The sequence below is a fragment of the Prionailurus viverrinus genome, chromosome A3 (assembly GCF_022837055.1).
Source record: "Prionailurus viverrinus isolate Anna chromosome A3, UM_Priviv_1.0, whole genome shotgun sequence".
Taxonomy (NCBI): Eukaryota; Metazoa; Chordata; class Mammalia; order Carnivora; family Felidae; genus Prionailurus; species Prionailurus viverrinus.
The window spans coordinates 101,355,692-101,377,599 of record NC_062563.1 but is presented as its reverse complement, the minus strand read 5'-3'; the positions used below and the strand labels follow the sequence as shown (position 1 = coordinate 101,377,599).

Genomic DNA, 21,908 nt, shown 5'->3' with positions numbered 1-21,908 from the left:
AAGGAATGATCAGGGTCCTTCTCCACTTCTTGGTGAAGGCTGGGACTGTGGTAGATCAGTTGGAAAGTGACCTGGTTGGTGGTGATTGCATTGGTGGAACCAAGTGGGCCCAAGGTGTCTGCGAAACACAGGGTCTGAGTGGCTCAACTGGGAGCCCCTTATGATACCTGATGAGGGCCTGGTGCGATAATTCCAGAGGCAGTTTGAGATAATCCCCAAAGTATACTGTTAATTGCGTGTTGGGGTGGGGGGTGGGGGGGAAGGGGTTATAGAATGTTAATGTGTATATTTGGGGGGGTGATAAAGGAGCCATATATACCCACACGATTTTATATCTTAGGCATCTGAAGTTTACTACTGATAATGATTTGGCTTTTGGAAAGGGTCTGGGATGGGAAGGAGATTCTTTGTTGTATACTCTTCTGGATATTTGGATTTTTAAAACTATATATGCCTGCATTACCTGTTTTGAAAAAAACACATCTTTTACGTAAGCAACAAAAGCACTGCCGTGTGACAGATCCTTTGGGATTATGTGTGTATCTTGTGTTGATGCCTGAGCTTGCTAGATTCATTTGCTTTCCCCTTGGGGTTGGCAAATACTTGTTTCCAAGACAAAATTTCCTCCATTATTAATCACTAGAGTGTTCAAGTGTGGGAGAATCATGCCTCTGTTCCTTCAGCCTCTTGTCTGTGAAGGCTGTGAAACATTCAACAATCTCGACATGACAGTGTTCTCGAGTTGCTGAGGGAATATCCAGGAAGAGCCTGCCAGAGGCAGAAGAAGACAGACCAGAGACCTGGATGAGGAAAGCAGAGTGGGTGGAGCTGCTGATTTGGGGGTCCCGTGTGAGACTTGAAGGCTCTGAACTGACTTACCAGAAATTGCTCTTTATTTTCAGCTCCCTTGGTGGGGGAAGGGGGGCTGGAAAAGAAGGTACATGGGAGGAGCTTACTTTTCTGATTCTTCAGACTAGCACAGGTGTCCTTTTCCCTCAGAGTATCATGTTTTAAGAGTACCCAGGATTTGTTTTAATCAGGTACGGTAAAACGCATAGATGCAGAAATGACTGCCATGAAGGAAGAAGTTTGTTAAAATCACAGATCCCTAGAAACTGGAGGCACAGCACACCATGAGGTCAGTCAAGAGGCAGAAGTAGGAAGTGTGGGCAAGAACCTTTATTGTGGTTTCCATGGAAGGAGCACGCAAGGCAGAGTAAACATGTTTAGGATTAGCTGGACTGAATAATTTCAGTGGGCTCTGGGGTGAAGGGGCTGTCCTTTGGTGGCTGGGACCTGGCCCTGGGATGGTGAGGGCAGCTGGAGAGTGGCCCAGAGTGTGAGCTCACAAAAGAGGTGGTAGGGGTAAGGGCTCTGGATTGGTCAGTTTGCATATGAAAGGCTTGCTTGTGGGCGAGTTGTTTCCTATCTTTGGGAATTGGCTAATCCCAGGAGGGGCACCCTCTCCAGAGTCAGCAAGGACCCAAGATGTCAAAGCATCAGAATATAGAAAACAAAAAAGACATGGTATCAGTACACATCAGGACAGCCAAGTGTTGTTGCACAGGTTGTTCATAGAGCAAGATACCTGGCCAATGTGGCGAGTGGGGCTAAAGTTCAAATGAAGGCTCGTTCACTAGTCGTGTGCTCACAGGTCTGCATCCAGTTGAGGGGTGGCTTTTTCTTATATATACAAAGGCACCATGTGAGCTGGCAGAGACCCATTATAGCCCTTGTCTCAGGTTGCTATTCTATATTATTTGTGATTATTTGATCAAACTGTTTTCCCGACTGGACTATCAGTTCCAAGGGTGCAAGAAAGTCTTGTCTGTTTCCCGCTAGACTAAAAGCTCCAACCAGGGATCAGGTCTTCTTTATTCACCATTGTCTACACAGTGCTCAGCGCAAGCTGACACTTGTTGGTGCTGGTCAGTGTTTCTGTGATGCATAAATGAATAGTGTGCAGGACTTCAGACTCTGGAGTTGTATGTTACCTGCACCCCGAACCCTTCTTTCTTTTGGCACCAAAAAGATCAAGCTCTTTTTGCCTGCCGTCGACTTACGCAGGGTGAGTAGCATCCTTTTTGCTGTCAAGAATTTGGCTCCTGTCCCAGCCAAGAAGGGGAGGCTTTCATTCTCAGTCTGAAGATTCTTTGTCAGCTCCTCCCTGTTATAAAGCCTTCAGGTGCTTGTGCTTTCTTGGCCACAAGTGAAGAGTGAGTGACTGGATGTAGGGCACAGAGGAACATAGCCTTCCGAACCTACAGGCTGTGGCTGGAGCCCCAGCTGCAACCTAAACAAGCAGAACCCTGCAAGAAACATGAGCAGTTGCCAGGCATAGCCCGCAGGGTGATGGCTGGAGACAACCTGGGTCCCTGGCTGGCTTTGACAAAAAATGAAAACAAGAACAGACTTTCCAAAGAAGCCTTGGGGGGCGCCTGGCTGCCTCAGTCAGTAGAACATGTGGCTCTTGATCTTGGGGTTGTGAGTTTGAGTCCCATGTTGGGTATAGAGAGTACTTAAAAAAATTAAATCTTTAGGGGCACCTGGGTGGCTCGGTCAGTTAAGTGTCCAGCTTCGGCTCAGGTCATGATCTCACGGCATGTGAGTTCGAGCCCTGTGTCGGGCTCTGTGCTGACAGCTCAGAGCCTGGAGCCTGCTTCGGATTCTGTCTCTCTCTCTCTCTCTCTGTCCCCTCCCCTGCTCACATTCTGTCTCTCTCCTTCGAAAATAAATAGACGTTAAAAAAAAATTAAAAATAAAAATTAAATCTTTAAAAAAAAAATAGAGGCCTTGGGCTTTTGCTCTGTGTTTGCAAGTGTACGCGTATAGCTTCATGGGTGGAGAAAGGAGGAATCTGGGAGCCTTGCAGCCTTGGGCAGGCATGAGAGGTGCTGGGCTCGTCCTTCATAGGCCCAGGCAGTGTTGCTGAGAACCTAACAGAACGTGTATTTTCTCATCTCTCTCCAGGTTTCCATTCTATTATGAACTAAAAATAGCATTTGTCGCCTGGCTGCTGTCTCCCTACACAAAAGGCTCCAGCCTCCTATACAGGAAGTTTGTACATCCCACGCTGTCTTCAAAAGAAAAGGTAATTTATGCTGCTAAGCCTTTGTCACTCCTTGCAGCGAGTAAAAAATTTAAAAGTGATAAGTAAAAAGGACAGAGTGTTTTATTGTAGGGGACCCTAGATTGTCCCGTATTTGCCCCCAACAATTTGTTCCTTCTAATCTTCTTTTTAATCTATTTTTTGACATGTTTAGAAATAGTGGTGAAATCCTCAAAAAGATGTTATTTATCATTACTTGCTAAAAAACATTTGCATACCTTGCAACAAAAAACAACAAAAGATTTGCTCATAATTCAACTCCCTAACCTGAATTTCCTTCCTTTTATCATGCTCAGCTCCTGTCCTTCTATAGATCTGATTTTTACATAGACTATTAAAAATCACTTTTAAAACTTAACATAGAAAAGTGGAGGCATAAAGAGATTAAATGCCTTGAGCGTGTACCCAGGCAGCTACCAACAGAGACTGGAAGATAATAAATTTCTTGTGCAGGGTTGCTTTATTGTTCGGTGATACAATATGTGTTACCAGTGGAACCCCTGCTGTTTTTGTAATTATTGGTTGGTAAGTACTAATGAGAACAGTCATAATAATTTGTTCATGCTGTTTACCTTTTGTGTTTATTTTGCATCAAAGTACTTCACAAACATCTTGGCAATGAAAATATAGATTTGTCTAATGTCAGAGATGGGAAAAATAAGACAGGGGAAAATTGCAGGAAAGGGTCAGTAATAAGTAAGAATTCAAGTAAGAATTACAACTTATATCTCTTGAAAAGAAATTTAATTCTAAGCTTCTTATAAGACAATGTCACTGTCTGTAAGATGATTTTTTTGTTTAACATCTCCGCTGAACTTAATTTGCTGGATTTGCTTTCAGTGACTTGTTCTATAGTTTTTTGGTTTTTTTTTTTTTTTAAGGTTTCATACAATAATGAATGCAAAGTCCATTATCCATTACCTCTGCCTCACTAATTTGTTTTGGTAACTTCTTTTTTATGGATAGCAGTCTATTAAACCTTTCTTTAAAATAAAATTTTAAGTGAACCAAAAAAAAAAACCCAAATACCTAAAAACAACAAAAACACTTAATATACATATAATATTTGTGTCTGAGATCTTAAACATGTTTGCACATAAGCCGTTTGTACTTGATCTTGATTCATGATTCATGAACACCACAATACATAGAGATGGATTTCTTCTTTTGACTTCTTGTCTTAGAATAAATTGCCAAGGGTGGGATTATTGAGCCCAATATTGTATCATTCATTAATTATATTACATGACCTTCTAAACTGATTGGGATATGATTCTTAACATAAAATAGGAGCACTGTAGGTGGCTTTGTGTATCAATTTCTGTTGTCTCTGAAAGTTGAGTACTTTGGACTTCTCAGGGGAAGCTTTGAGGGAACATGTTAATTGCATGAGCAGACTACTATAGACATTTCTGAGAACCCTTTTAGGAACTAGGATACAGCACTGCCTGTCTCAGAAGGGTGGGTTTTGAGGACTAGGATCTCCCTCTTCCCCTGGTTGTCAAATCCCTACTCTTTCCGTTTCCCTTTCCCCAGATGCTGGGCTCACCCTGAAGCCTCCAATCTAATTTCCATTGAAGTGAAGGTGGCTGACTTAAGAGCTGCCAAGAATCCCTACCAGAGTCAGTCAGGGGTCACAATGAAAACTTAGTGTGGTGACTTCCTGGGGAAGCCTTAAACCAGGAATGCACAGGGGGTTGACTCACCCACGATATGCCTCAAAGCAAAGGAAATGCACTAATGTGCTGAACTTCAAATGAGCCTGAGGCCAGGTGTCGTTGTGTTACTGAACTCCGAAATGAGCTACTGTAAGTTACAAAACAGCTGTTCTCCTACAACAGTGATAACAACTCAAACGTAACAAACAGAAAGAAAAAGCCAGTGTTGAAGCAGATCTAAAGTAAACCATTATTTTTGCCCCTGAAGGAGAGAGACTTCAATCCTTTTTCCAACCTCCCTCTTACCCTGGGGATGATGCTGCATGACTTCTCATCTCTGCTTTTATTTCATTATCTGTAAAAATGATCTCCCTTAGCAACAAAAATAGCACTAGTATCTCTTTCTGTGTCCTAATATCTCCCCTCAATATCTTACATGGAGAGGTATTTGGATATGGTATTTAATAGTTACAGAATAGTATAATTTTATTTTATTAAAGTTTATTTATTTTGAGAGAGAGAGAGAGAACACGTGCAGGGGAGGGGCAGAGAGAGAGAGAGGGAGAGAGAGAATCCCAAGCAGGTTCCATGCTGGCAGTGCAAAGCCCAATGCGGGGCTCGAACTCACAAACCATGAGATCATGACCTGAGCCGAAATCAAGAGTCAGACTGACTGAAGTACCCAGGCACTTCTTAAGAATTGTAGAATTTTAGAACTGCAAGGGCCTGATCCCCTTGAGATAGAAAGATGACAGTGGTTCTCACTCCATTGAAACCAGCCACTGTGTTAGATACTTTACTGGAATGATCTCATGTAATCCTCCCCGTGCTCCACCAATTAGCTACTATCACTGTCCTCATTTTTCAGAAGGCTAAATAAACACTTGCCAAAGCCTGACAACCAGTTAGTGGCAGGTCTCAGGTTAGAGGCTTCATTCTTGGCATTCTCTCCACCCTCAGTTCCTTCAGTGTCATATAGGATGGCTGTGTGTGGAATGGCACGCTTGTCCACATCCAGGACCCCTGGGAGCCTCCCTGGGAGGTTAGAGGGCTTCAGGAACAATTGTAGGGTGTTGCTAGAAGGAAACCTTCCTGGGTCGGTAAATGGCTGTTTTTTCAAAATTCCTTTTTTACTTCCCTGTATCTCTTTTGTTTCCTTCCTTTCTCCCATCTACCTTCCCCTCTCTGAACGCACACCCCAAAGTGCCAGTGACTTTTCAGTCCCAGTGAGAATCCGTGATTGGGCAAGCTGCCAAGCCCAGTGTTCAGGAGAAGGGGGAAAGAACAGAGATTTGTTTGAACCTTCCAACTCAGTGTGCCTCCGTTTTTCCTTCAACAGGAAATCGATGATTGCCTGGTCCAAGCAAAAGACCGAAGTTATGATGCCCTTGTGCACTTTGGGAAGCGGGGCTTGAATGTGGCGGCCACAGCAGCTGTGATGGCTGCTTCCAAGGTACTGTGTGGGGCCCTGAGCACTACAACCATGGGAGGATCTCGACCCTGTCAGCATGCCCTGCTTCACCCACACAAATGGGACAGGGCAGGCTCAGGACCAATCAGGGATTCCTCATCTTTTTGGGGGGTCCCTTTGAAAATCTGATGGAAAAAATAGTGAATCTCGCCCCCAGAAAATTATGTGTGCGTGCACACACACGCACAAATGATGTATGCGATATTAAGAGTTTCCCAGAGCTCCTGAAACTCATTGTGGGTCCCAGATTAAGAACCTCTGACTTAGTTGGAGCTAAAGCCTGGGAGAAAGAGAAAATGAAAAGGGAGGGAGTGAGTTCTTCTCTACAGTTTCCCAGGGTGCACTGGGAGAGTCACCTACACTCAAAATAGCCAGGTGGGGAGACTACCTGAGTGAGTGGGTGGGCTCCAAGCTCATGTGGCCCACCTGACCTGAGGGAAGGAACCCAGGGTCCCAGAGGAGGTGAGTGGTACAGACATGGAGGAGGAGGATGCCTGTAGCAGCCGCAATTAACGCTGAAGGAGGTTCAAAGTAAACTCTGGTCTGTGATGTAAGCATCACTTCTCTTTTCCATCCAACCCCATTCACGTCCTCTGTGTTCCTTCTAGCTTCTTCTCACGTCACGTTCTCCTTGTCATTATGTCCATTTCTCATTGTGTGCTCAGCCCTGAAAAATTCGATTGGTAGACATCTTCCCTCAGAGTAAATTCAAGAGATGGCCTTGTGTTTCCTGGTGACAGCCCTTACCCCCAGTCCAAATGTGGAGTAGGGGTCTACAGTTGGCTGGGGATGGAGGAGAGGCAGTTATGCTAATGTTTGGGCAGACACACTGACTGGGAAGTGAGTTGTATGAGCAAAGGGAAGCTATATGTCCTAGGTGGTGGTGTGAGGGTTGTAGGCAAGGGGGCAGACTTGTGAAAGGCTTTGGAAGAGGTCAGTTGATACCGACCTTGGTGCTCCATGGGCTCTGAGTGGATGGTGAGATGGAGCATGCTGACAGCCAGGATCAGGGGCCCAAGCTGGGTTTTCTATGTCCTGACCCAAGAGAAGCACAGTAGGAAGAAAGACTTACCCACTGGGGCCGAGCATTTGTTTGAAAAGTACTGTCTACCTGAAGTCAAGGAGTTCTACAGACAAAGGCTGGGAGAAAGAGAAGGGACACCAAAACGGAATGATTCCTATTCAGAGAAGGACCAGCTCCTTCTATAACACAGAACTGTAGTGAGGTGTCCCTCTTAGTCCAATCGTTGCTGGCAAGGTGACGGATCCCAGTGAGTATCTTTGGAGGGGACATTCTGCTGTGGTATCCCAAGGAGATGTGTCAGGATTTACAAAGAGCAGCGAATGCCAAGATCCTTCTATTTGAGATGTAACCATTTTGTGCTTTCCTTTTTTAAGCTGAAAGATAAGAGAACTCTGACTTGCTAAATTCTTAAGTCATCAGGGCAACTTTGCAACACAAAGCTCCAGAAACCTTCTGTCAGTTCCTCTCTCCACCCCATCTCCTCTGCTTCTGAAGCCTGAAGAAAGATGGGTGCTGCTGTTTCCTCAGCTCAGTCATAGAGCATAAGTGCGGTATATTTATCGGGTTGGCTCAGTGTGGCCTCCTGGCCATACAGCTGCGTGTGTGTAAATTTTATTCCGATGGTAATTCTGTAGGGCCATCCTTTTCCAGGTCTGCCTCAAGCTGGAGCCTCCAGAGTCTTGATACCATCTTGGCGAGCCGCCACCAGCCCCTCAGACCATGCGGGGAACCCCGTGAGCCCAAGCCTCCAGCCGGGCACCTTACAACAACTAAACGTGAAGGAAGCTCCAGCAATCTGAAACTTGCCTCAGGAAATAACCGCTCACTAGTTCTTTCTAGTTGTGCTCAAGTCGTGAGGATGCCCGCTTCCTGTTGAGTTTGTTTCAGATGAGAAAGTTTTCTGCCTTTTGGGGGCTTTGCTTTTCCTCTCTAAATATAAATATCTTAAGGGAGAAAACACATCTTGTCTTCTAAAAATAATGCCCTCTATTTTTGAAACAGATGTGGAATCCAGTCTGGCTGAGGAGTAAATCAGTGGTTTCCACAGCAACAATGGATCGCTCTAGGCAGGGGTCAAAGGATGATGACTCACCAGTGAGTCCAAATCTGGCTTTCATGTCCAAACCACCTGGGAAGCTTTGTTTTTATTTTTTTAATAGATTCTCAGATGTGCTGATTCAGAATCTCAGGCAGTAGGCTCAATCTGTATTTTTAACAAGTTGCCCGGATGATTGTTAAACAGCCAGTTCTGAACAGGTCACTGCCGGAGGCCCCATCCAGAACCAGAAATGCACAGGTGATTAGGGTTAAAACACTTAACTTCTTTAACATTCCTGGGATGCAGATTTGGCTTCTTAGAAGCATTAACCTTGAGAATGAGAAAGTGAGGTGTGTGTGTGTGTGTGTGTGTGTGTGTGTGTGTGTGTGTGAATGTTTCATTTCCTCAAGACTTCATGCCACTTGAGAAATATTATGGTGGGAATACAAATTCTTCTCCCTCTTTGTAATGCTACAAAGAGCCCAGCACAGTGCATTGCACCCAGCTGAGCCCTGAACCACCTTGGTGATAACGGGAATAGAGCAATTTTATGAAAAAAAGATACTTTGCCAAGTCACCCATGACTAGGGTGACCATAAATTTTAATGTCCAAACCAGTCCAGTACGCCTTTCTGGAATAATTACACCAGGAACCCGTATACACGAACCCAATCCCAAGCAAACAGGGACCCATGGTCACCCTACTCATGGCTCCATTTTACGTCTCCTGGGCCCTACCTTTCTCCTCCCAGAAAACACCCTCAACTCACAAATCAGTTCTCACTCTAAACATCTACTGCGTTTAGCCAGATGGACATGGAAGAGAGTGTGAGGTAACCGAAAGACTGTCTCTTACTTCAGAATAAAAGGAGGCTGGGGTCAGGTGACTGGATGAAGGGTCATTTCTCCTCTGTCTTCTGCTTTTTTCCCCCCATCCTTTGAGGGCTCCCCAGGAGGAAAGTGTAGAGCTTAAAAGATCTTTTGGTTATTTTCTTTCTTTCTTTCTTTCTTTCTTTCTTTCTTTCTTTCTTTCCAATTAAAGTATAATTGACATGTAAGATTATATTAGCTTAAGGTGTACAACATGTGGCCACACTTTTAGTTAATACTTCTTTTCTTGTAATTTTTCTTGTATTTGAGCCCTTTCCTTAAAAAAAAAAAAAGAAACAGATGTTTACAGGGTTTTTGCATCACCAGGAGTGAAGAAACTTTGTAAACAGTATTGTACAAATATAAGTTGTTATTAACGTTGATATTTTATTTTAGAACTGGAAAAACGAAAACAACACAATTACACATGGGAAGTTTCTCCTCCAGGACTACTAATCCCCCTCCCACCCCCAGTTTTCCCCAGGGTTTCTGTCCCTGGGAAATGTCGATGCATCTTTTCTTTCTATGAAACTGCTCTGTCTCCTTCCTGAGGACACCCTTCTCTAGGACCATCGGTCTAAACGTCCCTGGTCTCTGAGTGGGCTCTGAGCCTCAAAGCTGGGTGTTTCCCAGCCAGTAATTTCACCCAGAGGGAAAATTGAGCCCCAGGTTTTTTAAAGACTAGAATTGGAAATCTTTCTCTCTTTTTAAAAATAATGCTCTAGAGGGGCGCCTGGGTGGCTCAGTCGGTTAAGCGTCTGAGTTTTGTTTTTTGGCTCCGGTCATGATCACAAGGTCCGTGGGTTTGAGCCCTGCGTGGGGCTCTGCGTTGACAGCATGAAGCCTGCTTGGGATTCTACTCTCCCTCTCTCTCACCCTCCCTTTGTCGTGCTCTCCCTCTCTGTCAAAATAAATAAACCTAAGAAAAATAAAAATAATTCTCTAAAATAAACAAAACACATTCTCACAAGAAAGAGAAACCATGAGGAGAAAAACCAATTGATAAAAAGTTTTAAAACTGTGAGGTGTCCAAGGCCACCTTACCGCTCTTGAACTAGGAAGCACGTGTTAGGTCTCTTCCATCTGCCCCGTTCTTAGACCTAGTAAACAAACCTTTCTTTTTACTTGTCCCATAACTTGAAAAATAATGTTGTTTTACTCCCCCTGGAGATCCGATCCTTAGAACAGCTCCTCCAATACCAATTCTGTTGTTAAAGTCACCCGTTAAGACACTGCTCCAAGTAGTGCAGTGGATTCTGGGTGCTGTGGATTCGGGGTTCTGCTTCCCCAGACTGTGTGTGGTTTTTTTCTCCCTAGAATCTAGTATTTCCTATCATATTGTTAGCTTCTGGAGATGAGGGACTCTAGATTCTTTTCCTTTGTTTCTTGCCTAGAAAAAAACAAAATAAAGAACCAGTGCCTACTTGCTTAGCATTCTGCGTTCATAGCTACTCATCAAACCTTGTTGATCTGAAGAATAAACGCTTTTGATTCTCTAGTCCCGCTCTGTCCAGTGCGGCTACTTACATTTGAATTAATCACAATTACGTAAATTTAAAATTCAATTTCTCAGTTATATTAGTCCCATTTCCAATCCTCAGCAGCTGTGGTAGCAGGTGGCTGGCACAGATATAGACGGTTTCCCACATCATGGAAGGTTCTTTTGGGCAGCACTGCCCCAAGCCCTCTATGACACGTCTTGGTTCTCTTTGCCTTTATTTCCCCCCTTCACCTGCAGTGCCCTGGCTTTGACAGGGCCCCTCTCTTACCCACTCAGCACCGTGGGGCCTCCTTAAATGAGGTTCACCAGCAAAATAGGGAGATGGAAACTCAACCTATAGCATCACCCATGGTGTTGCTTTTATTTCTTCTTCCTTGGCCCAGTGCTGCTTTCACACCATGACCTCCATTTCCCCAATCTGCCAGCCAAAACTCAGGCACTTTGCCTGCAGTTATGGCCAACAGCCGCCAAGGGATAGCCAAGCCTCGGTTACAGGATGGCACCTGAACATGGGTACTAGAGCCACAGAGAGACAACTTATGGTGTTTCCCCGCTCATTTTTAAAGTCCCACTCAATTTTGCCTGAAGAATAAAACAAACTCTACGAGATAGTTTTTGGCATAGTTAAACAAAAAAAGTCCCCTCCCTATTATCCATCACTGCCTTATCTAAACTTCTTGCTTGAAAAAAATACTGCTTTCAAACCACCATGAAACTTTATTTTTGGAACCAGAAGCTCATTCCCAGAGGCTCATAAAACCAGTGATTTGCAGCTTCTGGCCAGACTGGAGTCGTTTTTTCCTTGCCTTTGTTTTTTGTTTTTTGTATCTGTTGAATACTAATTAGGTGCAAACCACCTGTTTACAATTAATCAGAGGGCAGGTATTGATTTTTCTTCTATAAAACTTCCCTGTGTCAGCTCATTCTCAGAAAGCATTTCCAAGGAAGAAGAAAAGACTGCCATCCCCTCCATGTCTCTGTGTCTCACCTCACTGTCACACCCTCGTGTCTGCTCCATCCAGTAGCTGAGGAACACTTTCAAGCCATTGTGTTGGGTTACATTAAGTTGGCCTTCTCTCTTCTGTTTTAGCTAAGGACAGTGTGACATAAAATTAATATTTACACTTCACCATGGCAACCAGTTTTAAACCCCAAGATTATCTAAACTGCTGAACAACCTGCTGAAAAAGTTGAGAAGTATTGCCTGCCGTCTAAGTCTCTCAAACAAATCAGCTTGTACCCGAGCTAAGCTCTCTGCAACTTGTTGAATCAGAACCAAGCAAGACTTCTTGCCAGTGTGGTTCTACCATGTTTGCCTTCATTATTCAACACCCCATCATCATCCTGGATCCCTCCTCTCCCGTGTTTCTGCTGGGACGACTGTGGCACCTCACTCCACCTGGTAGATGGCTAGAGAGAATAAAACAACAGAAGACACAGTGCCACCAGTCAGCTAAAGAGAAAGGGCCAGGAACTCACACGGATGTCTCCTGCCCCCTCTCTGTCCCAAGTTAACCTGTGGAGGTTGTGTATAGCTGGATGCATCAAGGGTCCAGGTGGGAAGAGAGAAGCCTGCCTGCTTACCTGGTCTTGGAGAGGAGCCTGGTTGAACCTACGAGGTCTGAGAAAACGTTTTCAAGATCACTTGTGAGCAGGAAGAGCTTCTTCTTGGCTGTGGTGATGTGGCGCCTTCTTAGTCACCTCCTCCTTCCAGACTCTTGTCTCCGGCTAGCTCCCTTCCTCCTCCCCTCGCTCAGCAGTGTTGGGTGGGATTTCTCCAGGGCCTCACCTCGCTCTCTTCTCCCTCCCAGGACCATCTCACCTTGAGCTGTCCCTTGATGCCTGGTTCCCAGATTAGCTTCTCTGCCTAGGACTCCAGTACTGCATTTCTGATTCTCTGCTGAACTTCTCCTCACCTTGTCTCCTTGGTATCTTTACTTAGTATTTTTCTAACTCTGAATCCACCCCTCCTCTTGTGTCCCATCTTTCTGATGACAATGAAATCACCACCCCCTCCAGACCTCCAGGCTCCAGATCTCAGTCATCTTTGATGCTCTTCCTTCTTCCTACTTACTCTTCAAGTCCTGCCCATTTTACATCTCTTCCCTTTCTCTAGGCCTTCTTCCCCACACCCTTCCTTTTGGCTTGGACTATTGCAGTAGCCACCCAGATAGTCACTGCTGCTCTTCTCCTTTGCCATTTGAGCTCTGATCCTAGCCTTTCTGTCTTGTCCCTCCTTACCTTTCTGGGTCCTCTTGTACTGCACTTACAGCACCACCTTCTGTGCTGTTCTAGAAATAGCACACAGAGTTGCTATTTCTAGACTTTTCTCTTTCCTGCCTCTGCTCTTGTTGGTCCTTCATCTGCCCCTGTCACCCCCTGTTTGAAATCCTTTCCACCCTTCAAGGTCAAATGCCACTGTCTCCATGGAAACCTCTTCTGATTCCAGGTGGAACTGTTCTCTTGCTTCTTGGTCCCCACATGGCACTCTGTTGTCATCATTAGAATTTATATCTTTTTTTTTTTTATGTTTATTTATGAGAGAGAGAGAGAGAGACAGAGCATGAGCAAAGGAGGGGCAGAGAGAGAGGGAGACACAGAATCCAAAGCAGGCCACAGGCTCCGAGCTGTCAGCACAGAGCCTGATGCGGGGCTTGAACCCATGAACCGTGATATCGTGACCTGAGCTGAAGTTGTACTGAGCCATTCAGGTGCCCCTAGAGTTCATATCTTATCTGCATCCCTAGTAGGTGCTCAGTAAATGTTAAAGGAATGAAGGACTGTCGTACATATTTATAGCTGTCACAGCTTATAGAGCAGTACTCCGCATCACACGTGGACTTTGGGGGTAAGCAGGGCCCGATTAAACACCCCAGCTCCCACATTACTGCTGCACCTCTCTGAGCCTCAGCCTCTTCACCTGAAAAATAGGCATGATGCCACAAAACACAAATGAGATGATGGAGATAAAGATTTCAAAGAATGCAGAGCTCATACTAAATGCTTAATAAAGGTTGCCTGTTACTCACTTCTGTATGCTGGTTTGATCTCTGAGGTTGATCATTGTTCTGTTGAGCAGAATAAAAGAAACAAGTCAGATGCTGGTGTTGGGAAGCTCTTTACAGTTCAGACTCTTCTGGAGAGGAAACTGAATTTCCCTGTCCTGTGGATCTAGGCTCTCTTCCCGTCTTTTCTCTGTGGTGCGGTAGCGTGAGCACAGGATCTGGTGTTACTTGCACTCTTGTCCCCGGCCCGCCTTGCTGGTGCTGTGTCTCCCTGGGCAAGCCACCCTCCGGCCCTGGGCTTCAGATCCCTCGTGGCTCTCGGCCCCATTTTCCATACAGTTGTTTCCTCCTCCTCTTCAGCCTCGTGGTGAGTGGGTCCCTGGGGTCAGCTTACAACAGTGAGCATCTGCCCTCCCCCAAGAGAGAAGGAATGTCAAACCCATAGGTTGCTAGAGCAGGCAGGAGCCTTAGATGCCGTCTTTGTAACCCCACCACCACCACTTCTCAGGGGTGGACACTGAGACCCGGATGTTGAATGGCTCACTCAGGGTCATACAGCTGTTAGTGGCCAAGCTGGGCTCAGAGTGAGACTTTCTAGTTCCCAGTCCCGTTTTCCCTGAATCTCTCCAAGCACCCCCGGGCCCCCTCCCAGCCCCACCCCCCCAACACATTGGGCTAACGTTTCCTGACCTTTATTTACTTGGGTTACATCACCAGCCCCTGAGAACACATGGCTGAGTACCTGAGAGATGACTGTCTTGCCACTGAGAATTTTAGAATTGGTCACAGCCCTGGAGACAGTCAAGGTTGTCTGCCTCCTCTCGTGACCATTTTATATCAAACATCCCTGGGAGCTAAGAAGGTGCATTAATATACAAGAGGCGGCCAGCAAATGCCACCAAAGCAGGCTCCCTCTTTGCCCTGAGGCAGGGCTGGGGCAACACTCAAATGCAGGATATAGTACATTCTAGGTGAAGGAATTTGGGTTACAAATACATGTTACCGTAAGATAGAGTTTCTTTAGAGCTTCATCATTTTTATGATAATATGGGCACATGTGCAAATACAACTGTAGCTCCTCTTTTCACCAACAGCTGAACAAATTTGTCTTGTGGATGTGCGCCCCCCCCCCGCCCCCGCTCCAGTCCTTTCTCCCCCTCATTGTCCTTTAGCAACATCTCTCCTGTCTTCCACCTGCACCACCCCCCCCCACCCCAGCCCAGGAAGTGGGATCGCTACCACATCAACCTCCCTTCAGGGCCTTTGCCTTTCCAAGGAGGAGGCTTGGACAAGGCAAAGCTTCCAGCTGAGGCTCTGTGGTGGACGTCTATGTGTGAGGACAGGGACGTCAGCTGTGTGTGGAGAGTCATTCCTGGTGACCCCGAAGCCCTATCACCAGAGTGCAGGCCTGGCTCAGATGACCAGGCTGCAGTATTGTTCCCCTTTCATTCCGGTGCCGCAGCCCTGGCTCCACTCGAGTGTGAGCTCTCGTGTGAGACCTCCGCCGGTGTCAGCCAGCTGCGCTGTCTCCCTCCCTGGAACTTCTGCCTCACGTTTTGTCATCTTTGTCATTTGCTGCCTTGTGTGCATTTGTGTCTTGATGCCCTGGCTAGACTGTGAGCTCCTTGGGAGTAGGGATTGCATCATGTTTCACGTTCATCTTTGTTCCTCTGTGGGGCTTCACACAGAGCTTTGTGAACACTCCCTCTGCCTTCGCTCGAATGAGGGAAGGAAGAAGTGAGTGAGTGAGTGAGTGAGTGAGTGAGTGAGTGAGGTGGTGAAGACAGCATGGCTCCCTTCAATCCTGTTTTGTAGGCTTGGTGCCCATGGCTTTTTTCTTTTCCCATTTGTCAGGTGGCTCGACTCTTTCATTTTGTCTCCTCTTTGGACCTCAGAGAAGGGCAGGTAACCCCGTTGAGAGGTGTGACTAACTCCAAACTGATCCAGTCGGGTAGAGAGGCCAGCAGCGACCTCTGCCCACCAGCACATGGTCTGGATCGGAACCAGGTGTTTCTCCTACCGACACCTGCGTGTGTTCATGTGTGTTAATCCAGAACCAGTCCCACTTCAGCATCCTTCCAGAGCCTCTTTTTCGTGTCAGTTTGGTAGCATCTAACCTGTGATTAACTTACTTGGATTTTTTTTTTCTTTGCTTAATGCCTGGAGAACGAGTTGAATTTGATGACTGATGCTATTGGGGGAGAAATCCTCTTTCTTTCTCCTTTGTTTGTTAATCTAATTTTATGTCACAATCAAGGCGGCCCATTTTCATCAGCATGTTGATAAGGAGTCTGCTTGGCATTGATGTAGAGCATGTGTAGCTATAGAGGTTAACTGTCAGCGAAGTGGGTACGGAGAAGGAAATACTAACTCTTTCTGAATTACCAGTGGGGAATGTGGTTATGCTGGTGGCTTTGTTATCCATTGCCTGACTCACTAAAACCTGTTGTCTTTATTCTTGTTGTCATTAGTTACAGGCATTCGATATCCATGAAGGCTCTGCTAGAGCCTTTCCCTGTGACTTGGTGTGTCCCCCGAGAAAAGAGGACCTCATCAGGGGCTTGCAGCCAAGCTTAGTTGCTATGTTGCATCTGGGCTCTGTGGGCCCTCATGGCAGGCATCCTATTAGTGGTAAATTATTTTACTCGGAATACCAGATTAGTAAAGGTCTGGGTTTTCCCAGGAACACACCCGTTCCCCTTACTAAGAAAAACATCAAAATGGGCACTTGGCTGGCTCCGTTGGTAGAGCATGTAATTCTTGGTCTCAGAGTTGTGAGTTTGAGCCCCATGTTGGGGGTAGAGTTTACTTAAAACACACACACACACACACACACACACACACACACTTCTTTTTTAAAAAAGAAGAAAAACATCAAAACATACAGAATTCGGCAGTGTGTTAGCCAAGTGGCTTCTTCATCCCTTACCAACTGGGGGAAAGATTAGAAATTAAAGATCTCAGAAAGTTCAGTGACACAGTTTACCTCTTGAAGTCTAATTTTCTAAGAGTTTTAGCCAGAAAAAAAAAAAAATGATTGAACAATCAGGAATGGATTACCCTCCCTTGCCTCAAGGCATTTCTGTGGGATTTCTGGGGATTCTAGGAGCACCCTGAAAGAATCGCCAGGCCCTGTGTTGACCTGCCCAGAAAGCAGCGAGGTGGGTCTGTTAAAACAACATGTAAATAAGCAACAATAACAAAACTGGGTAGACATGCTTATAACATCTAGGGAATGAAGAGGTCAAGAGTACAACAGATTATATGGTGGTAGGCTGAGAGGTGGGCTGGTAAGGACAGTGCTGTCTTGTGACATGACAGCCCTAGGGACAGACTCAGATGTACTTGAAGTAGGCTGACCTTGGTTCATGAAAGGGCCCCCACATCCTTAGCTTTTCCTATGGCTCATATTCTAAACTGAGTGTTGGATGGGGAGGAAATTGATACAGGACTTTCAAAACACGGACACATGGGGTGCCTAGGTGGCTCAGTCAGTTGAGCATCTGACTCTTGCTTTCGGTTCAGGTCAAGATCTCACAGTGTGTAAGTTCAAGCCCCACGTTGGGCTCTGTGCTGGCAGTGTGGAGCCTGCTTGGGATTCTCTCTCTCTACCACTGTCTCTCTGTGCCCCTCCTGCCCTCTCTCTCAATCTTTCAAAATAAATAAACATTAAAAAAATTTTTAAACACACACACACATGTTAAACACACAGAGTTACTGTGGGAGACCCAACAATTATTCTAGAGATTTTCAACTAATTCTAAAAACCCTTATTTTGGAATTGCAATCAGAGCCAGATAATGAGCCACCAAAGAGGGTCACAGATTCTTGAACTTAGAATTTTCCAGTTGGAAGGGAATCTTGTTCAATGCTTTAATTTCCCAATGAGGTTGCAAAGCTGGCAAAGACCAAGGTGACTTGGTCAAGGCCCCTCATAACAGAGTTGAGACAAGGCTCTTGGGGCTGGAAAGCTAATATATTGCAGTTTCTGGAGGTACCACTTCTTCCTTCTCTGTTCTAATCTTGTTTTTTGTTTTTTGTTTTTAAGTAGTCTCATGTCATTCTGTTTTGGTCTAGATGGCACTTGTCAGCGTCATGCAAGCCCTATATTTACAAAATAGGATCCTCAAGGTGATCTTGGGAAAGTGCTATGAGTGTTCCTAAAAATGAAGTGGTAATGATTCTTAAAGGTAATATATGTTTATGGTATAAAATTCCAAAAGCACAAAAGAGGGCATGCAGTGAAGAGTATGTGTCACTCCTGCCCCCGCCCCCCACTGGTCCAGCTGTTTTAAAAGAAACCCTGTGACCTTTCAGCAGGCACTTTCACAAATGCATTCATTTGGACATTAACACAGTATAACTGAACCCCCATCCCCTTAGCAGACAAAACTGCAAAGACCTCATCTGTCATTGAATGGGCAGCTCTGAGTGCTGGATGACCAAGAAATATACTTCTCTTTCCACCTGGTCTCCATCTTCACCTACCCAAGTCCTCTAAGGCCAGGTCAAGCATAGTCTCCTCTGGTATGTCTGGCTGCTCCAATGCACACTGTCTGTCCTTTGCACCCTCCAGCCCTCTGGCCTTTCTCATATACTCCTTGTGGACAGAGCACATGTCCCTATTCAACAGAATGCTCCTTGAGGTATGGGACCCTGGCCGATGCACTGGGGTAGGGGTGGGGATTTCCTGTTACTGCTCTTTACTGAGGAAATTGCTCAATACATGGCCGTATGTTCACTCATTCAACTCCTTGAGCCCTAATGTATGTCAGGTAACATGGCAGACACCGATAAATGAAACAATCTGGAGGGGAAGACAAACCAACAAACAATGCCAATAGTTAAATGTAATTGTGTGAGGTGCTACAAAGAAGTACAGACTTCACTGAAAGCATACGACAGGGAGCGGAGGTGGTCAGACAAAACTTCTCTGAGAAGTGCAACCATATTGTATTGAATCTAAAACGCAGTAGTTTGGGGGCACCTGGGTGACTCAGTTGGTTAAGTGTCTGACTCTTGGTCTCAGCTCAGGTCTTGATCTTGGGGTTGTCTGTTCAGGACCCACGTTAGACCCCATGTTGGGCTCTGCATTGGGCATGAAGCCTATTTAAAAAAAGAATGGGATAGTTTCTAAGACTATGTAAGATAACATTGTTATCTACCCCTAAAGGAGGAAAATATTGCCAATCAAATTAGGGCTTAATCCTTTTCCACTTAGAATTTTTACTTCTACTTATCAAAAGGACCCTTTTAGACTTGTTTAGACATAGATTTTTGTGTGTATCACTTTGCACATACATTAAAAGGAACACATAAGCACAATAAATTGATTGAATTTCTTCCTAACCTCGATTTTTCAGTTTCTGAGTCTCACTCTTCTGAATCACTTTTCAACTGAGCTCGTCAGTGTCTGTTTATGACCATGCTGTATCACGCTCCACCTTCCAGAGCGTTGGTAATACACAGCTGGCTGCTGTCTCTGGGATTTTCATCCATGCCGCTGATAACCATTCTGCCAGTGTGGATGCTGCCACTTTCTTGATCTTACCAGAGGTGTCAATGGAGTGTGTTTTAGACAACCTGGACTCATATTTCTTCTGTGGGTGGTTCTGAATGGTTTCAATTCAGTCCAGTTGTCCATTCATGCCATAGGGATGACAACCAAATGCATTCATGCGTAGGCAATGACAATGATGTCAAGGCAACAACAATTTTAAGACCCACCTCAATTTCAGAGATGAAAAAATATATGTCTTGAAATAGATGAAGATCATTCACAAGAAGTCTAGGAGTAAGCGGGTACTGTCATTATTCCGGTGAGTCAGAGATGTCAGGGCTCTGAATGGATGTCTCTGTGAGTCACCTAGTCACAAGATGGCAGTTCCACCACAGTCAAAGGCAGGAGCCAGGGAGCAGGTTCAGGCCTTTCTCCTGCATATTGGGAAAAGAAATGCCTTTCCCAGAAATCCCTTAGCAAATTCCCCTTGCCTCCCATTGGCCAGAATTGAACCACATAGCCATCCATAGCTACAAGGGAGATTGGGAAATCTGTTTTTTTTTTTCTTTTTTTCATCGTGTCAAGAATGGGGTTGGGAGTGACTTTCGGATGGTCAACTAACAGTATATCCCAGTGTGGTCAAATTCGTTGGAGATACAGTGAGTTAACCTGAAACAGTATAGGAGGACTCTTTAAAGGCTTTAATGTGGTGATGTGGCTCATTGAATTATGGAGAATGTGGTTTTAAGCTTTAACAAACTTAGGGGATCCATATTTATATTCCCAAATAAGGAACCCAGTTTTGCAGAGTACCAGTGAACAGTTCTTGATTGTTCCCAGAATAATAAAATGGACGTTCTCCAGAGCAGAGCCAAAGTGGCAGGGTGGATTGGGGTTTGTGGAAAATGAATGGAAATGAGCTTTTGAGAGGAGACGGAGACGGGCTGAGAGGTTTACAAATGAGAGAGCCATATGAATTCTAACCACCTCAGAATGTTTTGACAGATAAAGACTAATTTGTTTTCAAGATCCTTGTGCGCATGCTGCTATGATTTCGTCTGAGTCAGGACTGTGTTGATACAGAGCTATTATTATCCCCTTTTCTTTGCTAACCTCTGCCACTTCCAGTCTTCATGATGTTAGTGATATTGGAGCTAGGCTGGCTTGGCTTCTGGGAGTGGACTCGAGTGCCTTGCTGAAAAGGACATGTATGGTGCCTGTTGCTGCTTGCTCTCGGATACATTGCTGAACACTGGCAAGAGCTGGCAGGCACATTGATGGACTTAGTCCCTGACCATTTATTTGGGCTTGGGCTCGTGAAGCCCCTCCTTGTCCTTTTGGCCGGATGTGGTCTTTTTATTTTTTATTTTTTATTTTTTTAAATTTTTTTTTTTTTCAGCGTTTATTTATTTTTGGGACAGAGAGAGACAGAGCATGAACGGGGGAGAGGCAGAGAGAGAGGGAGACACAGAATCGGAAACAGGCTCCAGGCTCCGAGCCATCAGCCCAGAGCCCGACGCGGGGCTTGAACTCACGGACCGCGAGATCGTGACCTGGCTGAAGTCGGACGCTTAACCGCCTGCGCCACCCAGGCGCCCCGGTCTTTTTATTTTTTATTTCAACAGCAACTCGTGTGTCTCAGGCAGCATATCATCCTCATGCTCATCGTCACCACCATCATCACCGTCATCATAGTTGGCATCTTTTGAACGCTTACCATGCATCGGGCTTTATACTATCGTATGGACATAATCTCATGTAATCCTCACTATATCTCGCCATGTGGATGCTCCTTAGCAGAGGAGAATATTGAGGTGGAGAGAGGTTAAGGTCACCCGGCTCTTAGTGATAGGACTGTAATTTGACTCTAGGTCTGACTCCAGAACCATTGCTCTTAATTGTCACTTTGTGGAGCTTCAGGTGTGGCACAAGCTGTGTGGTTATTTGTACATTTGCTTTTTTACATTTTGTCAGAAATCGAACTCTATTTTTGGTATTTCCTAATAACACCTAGCACAGTGTCTTGCCCAGAGAACATCCTTGATAAACAATTATTGAACAAAAGTGACTGAATGGGAGGACGACTGAAAGTGAACCACTGGGTAGCCTTTCTGAATGTGAACCTGACACTGAATTACTCCATTATCATTGTCAATATTTCCTGCCTCTTTTCAGAACTCATTTTTGTCCCTTAGCCCTCTCATTTCTAAAAAAAAAAATTTTAATGTTTATTTATTTTTTAGATTGGGGGAAGGGGCAGACAGAGCAGGAGACACAGAATTTGAAGCAGGCTCCAGGCCCTGAGCTGTCAGCACAGAGCCCAACGTGGGGCTCGAACTCATGGATCACGAAATCACGACCTGAGCTGAAGTCAGACACTTTAACCATCTGAGCCACCCAGGTGCCCCTCTAAATTCTAGATGTCACCTTAAGTGCTTCTGAGTTAAACAATCATAGATCATTGGCTGATAGCTTTGGAGGGGATTATACTGGGCAGCTAGTCTCACCTCATTTTCATGGCACAGATCACCCAGCTGTTAATGTCTAGAAGGTGAGGCCTCAGACCCCTTGGCCATCATCAGACATCAGAGGGGTGTCTGAGGGTGATTTCCATCTCTCTTTTTTTTTTTTTTAACATAAAACACTCCTTTGTCTGGATTTATAATTCTGATCGTATATATCTGATTATTTAAATAGTTTTCTTTTTGCTCTTAGTTTCCTAGAGACGTTT

At 45.1% G+C, this 21,908-nt stretch overlaps 1 protein-coding gene across 2 annotated transcripts in view; it reads left to right on the top strand.

The window, feature by feature from the left end:
- Positions 1-21,908, top strand: part of REEP1 (receptor accessory protein 1) — a 112,658-nt gene that overhangs the window by 73,692 nt on the left and 17,058 nt on the right. For both annotated transcript variants that reach the window (XM_047854292.1, XM_047854293.1), the window contains exons 4-5: positions 2,971-3,091; positions 6,107-6,220. In XM_047854292.1, coding sequence (XP_047710248.1) covers positions 2,971-3,091; positions 6,107-6,220 — 235 coding nt within the window. The remainder of the gene's footprint in view (positions 1-2,970; positions 3,092-6,106; positions 6,221-21,908) is intronic.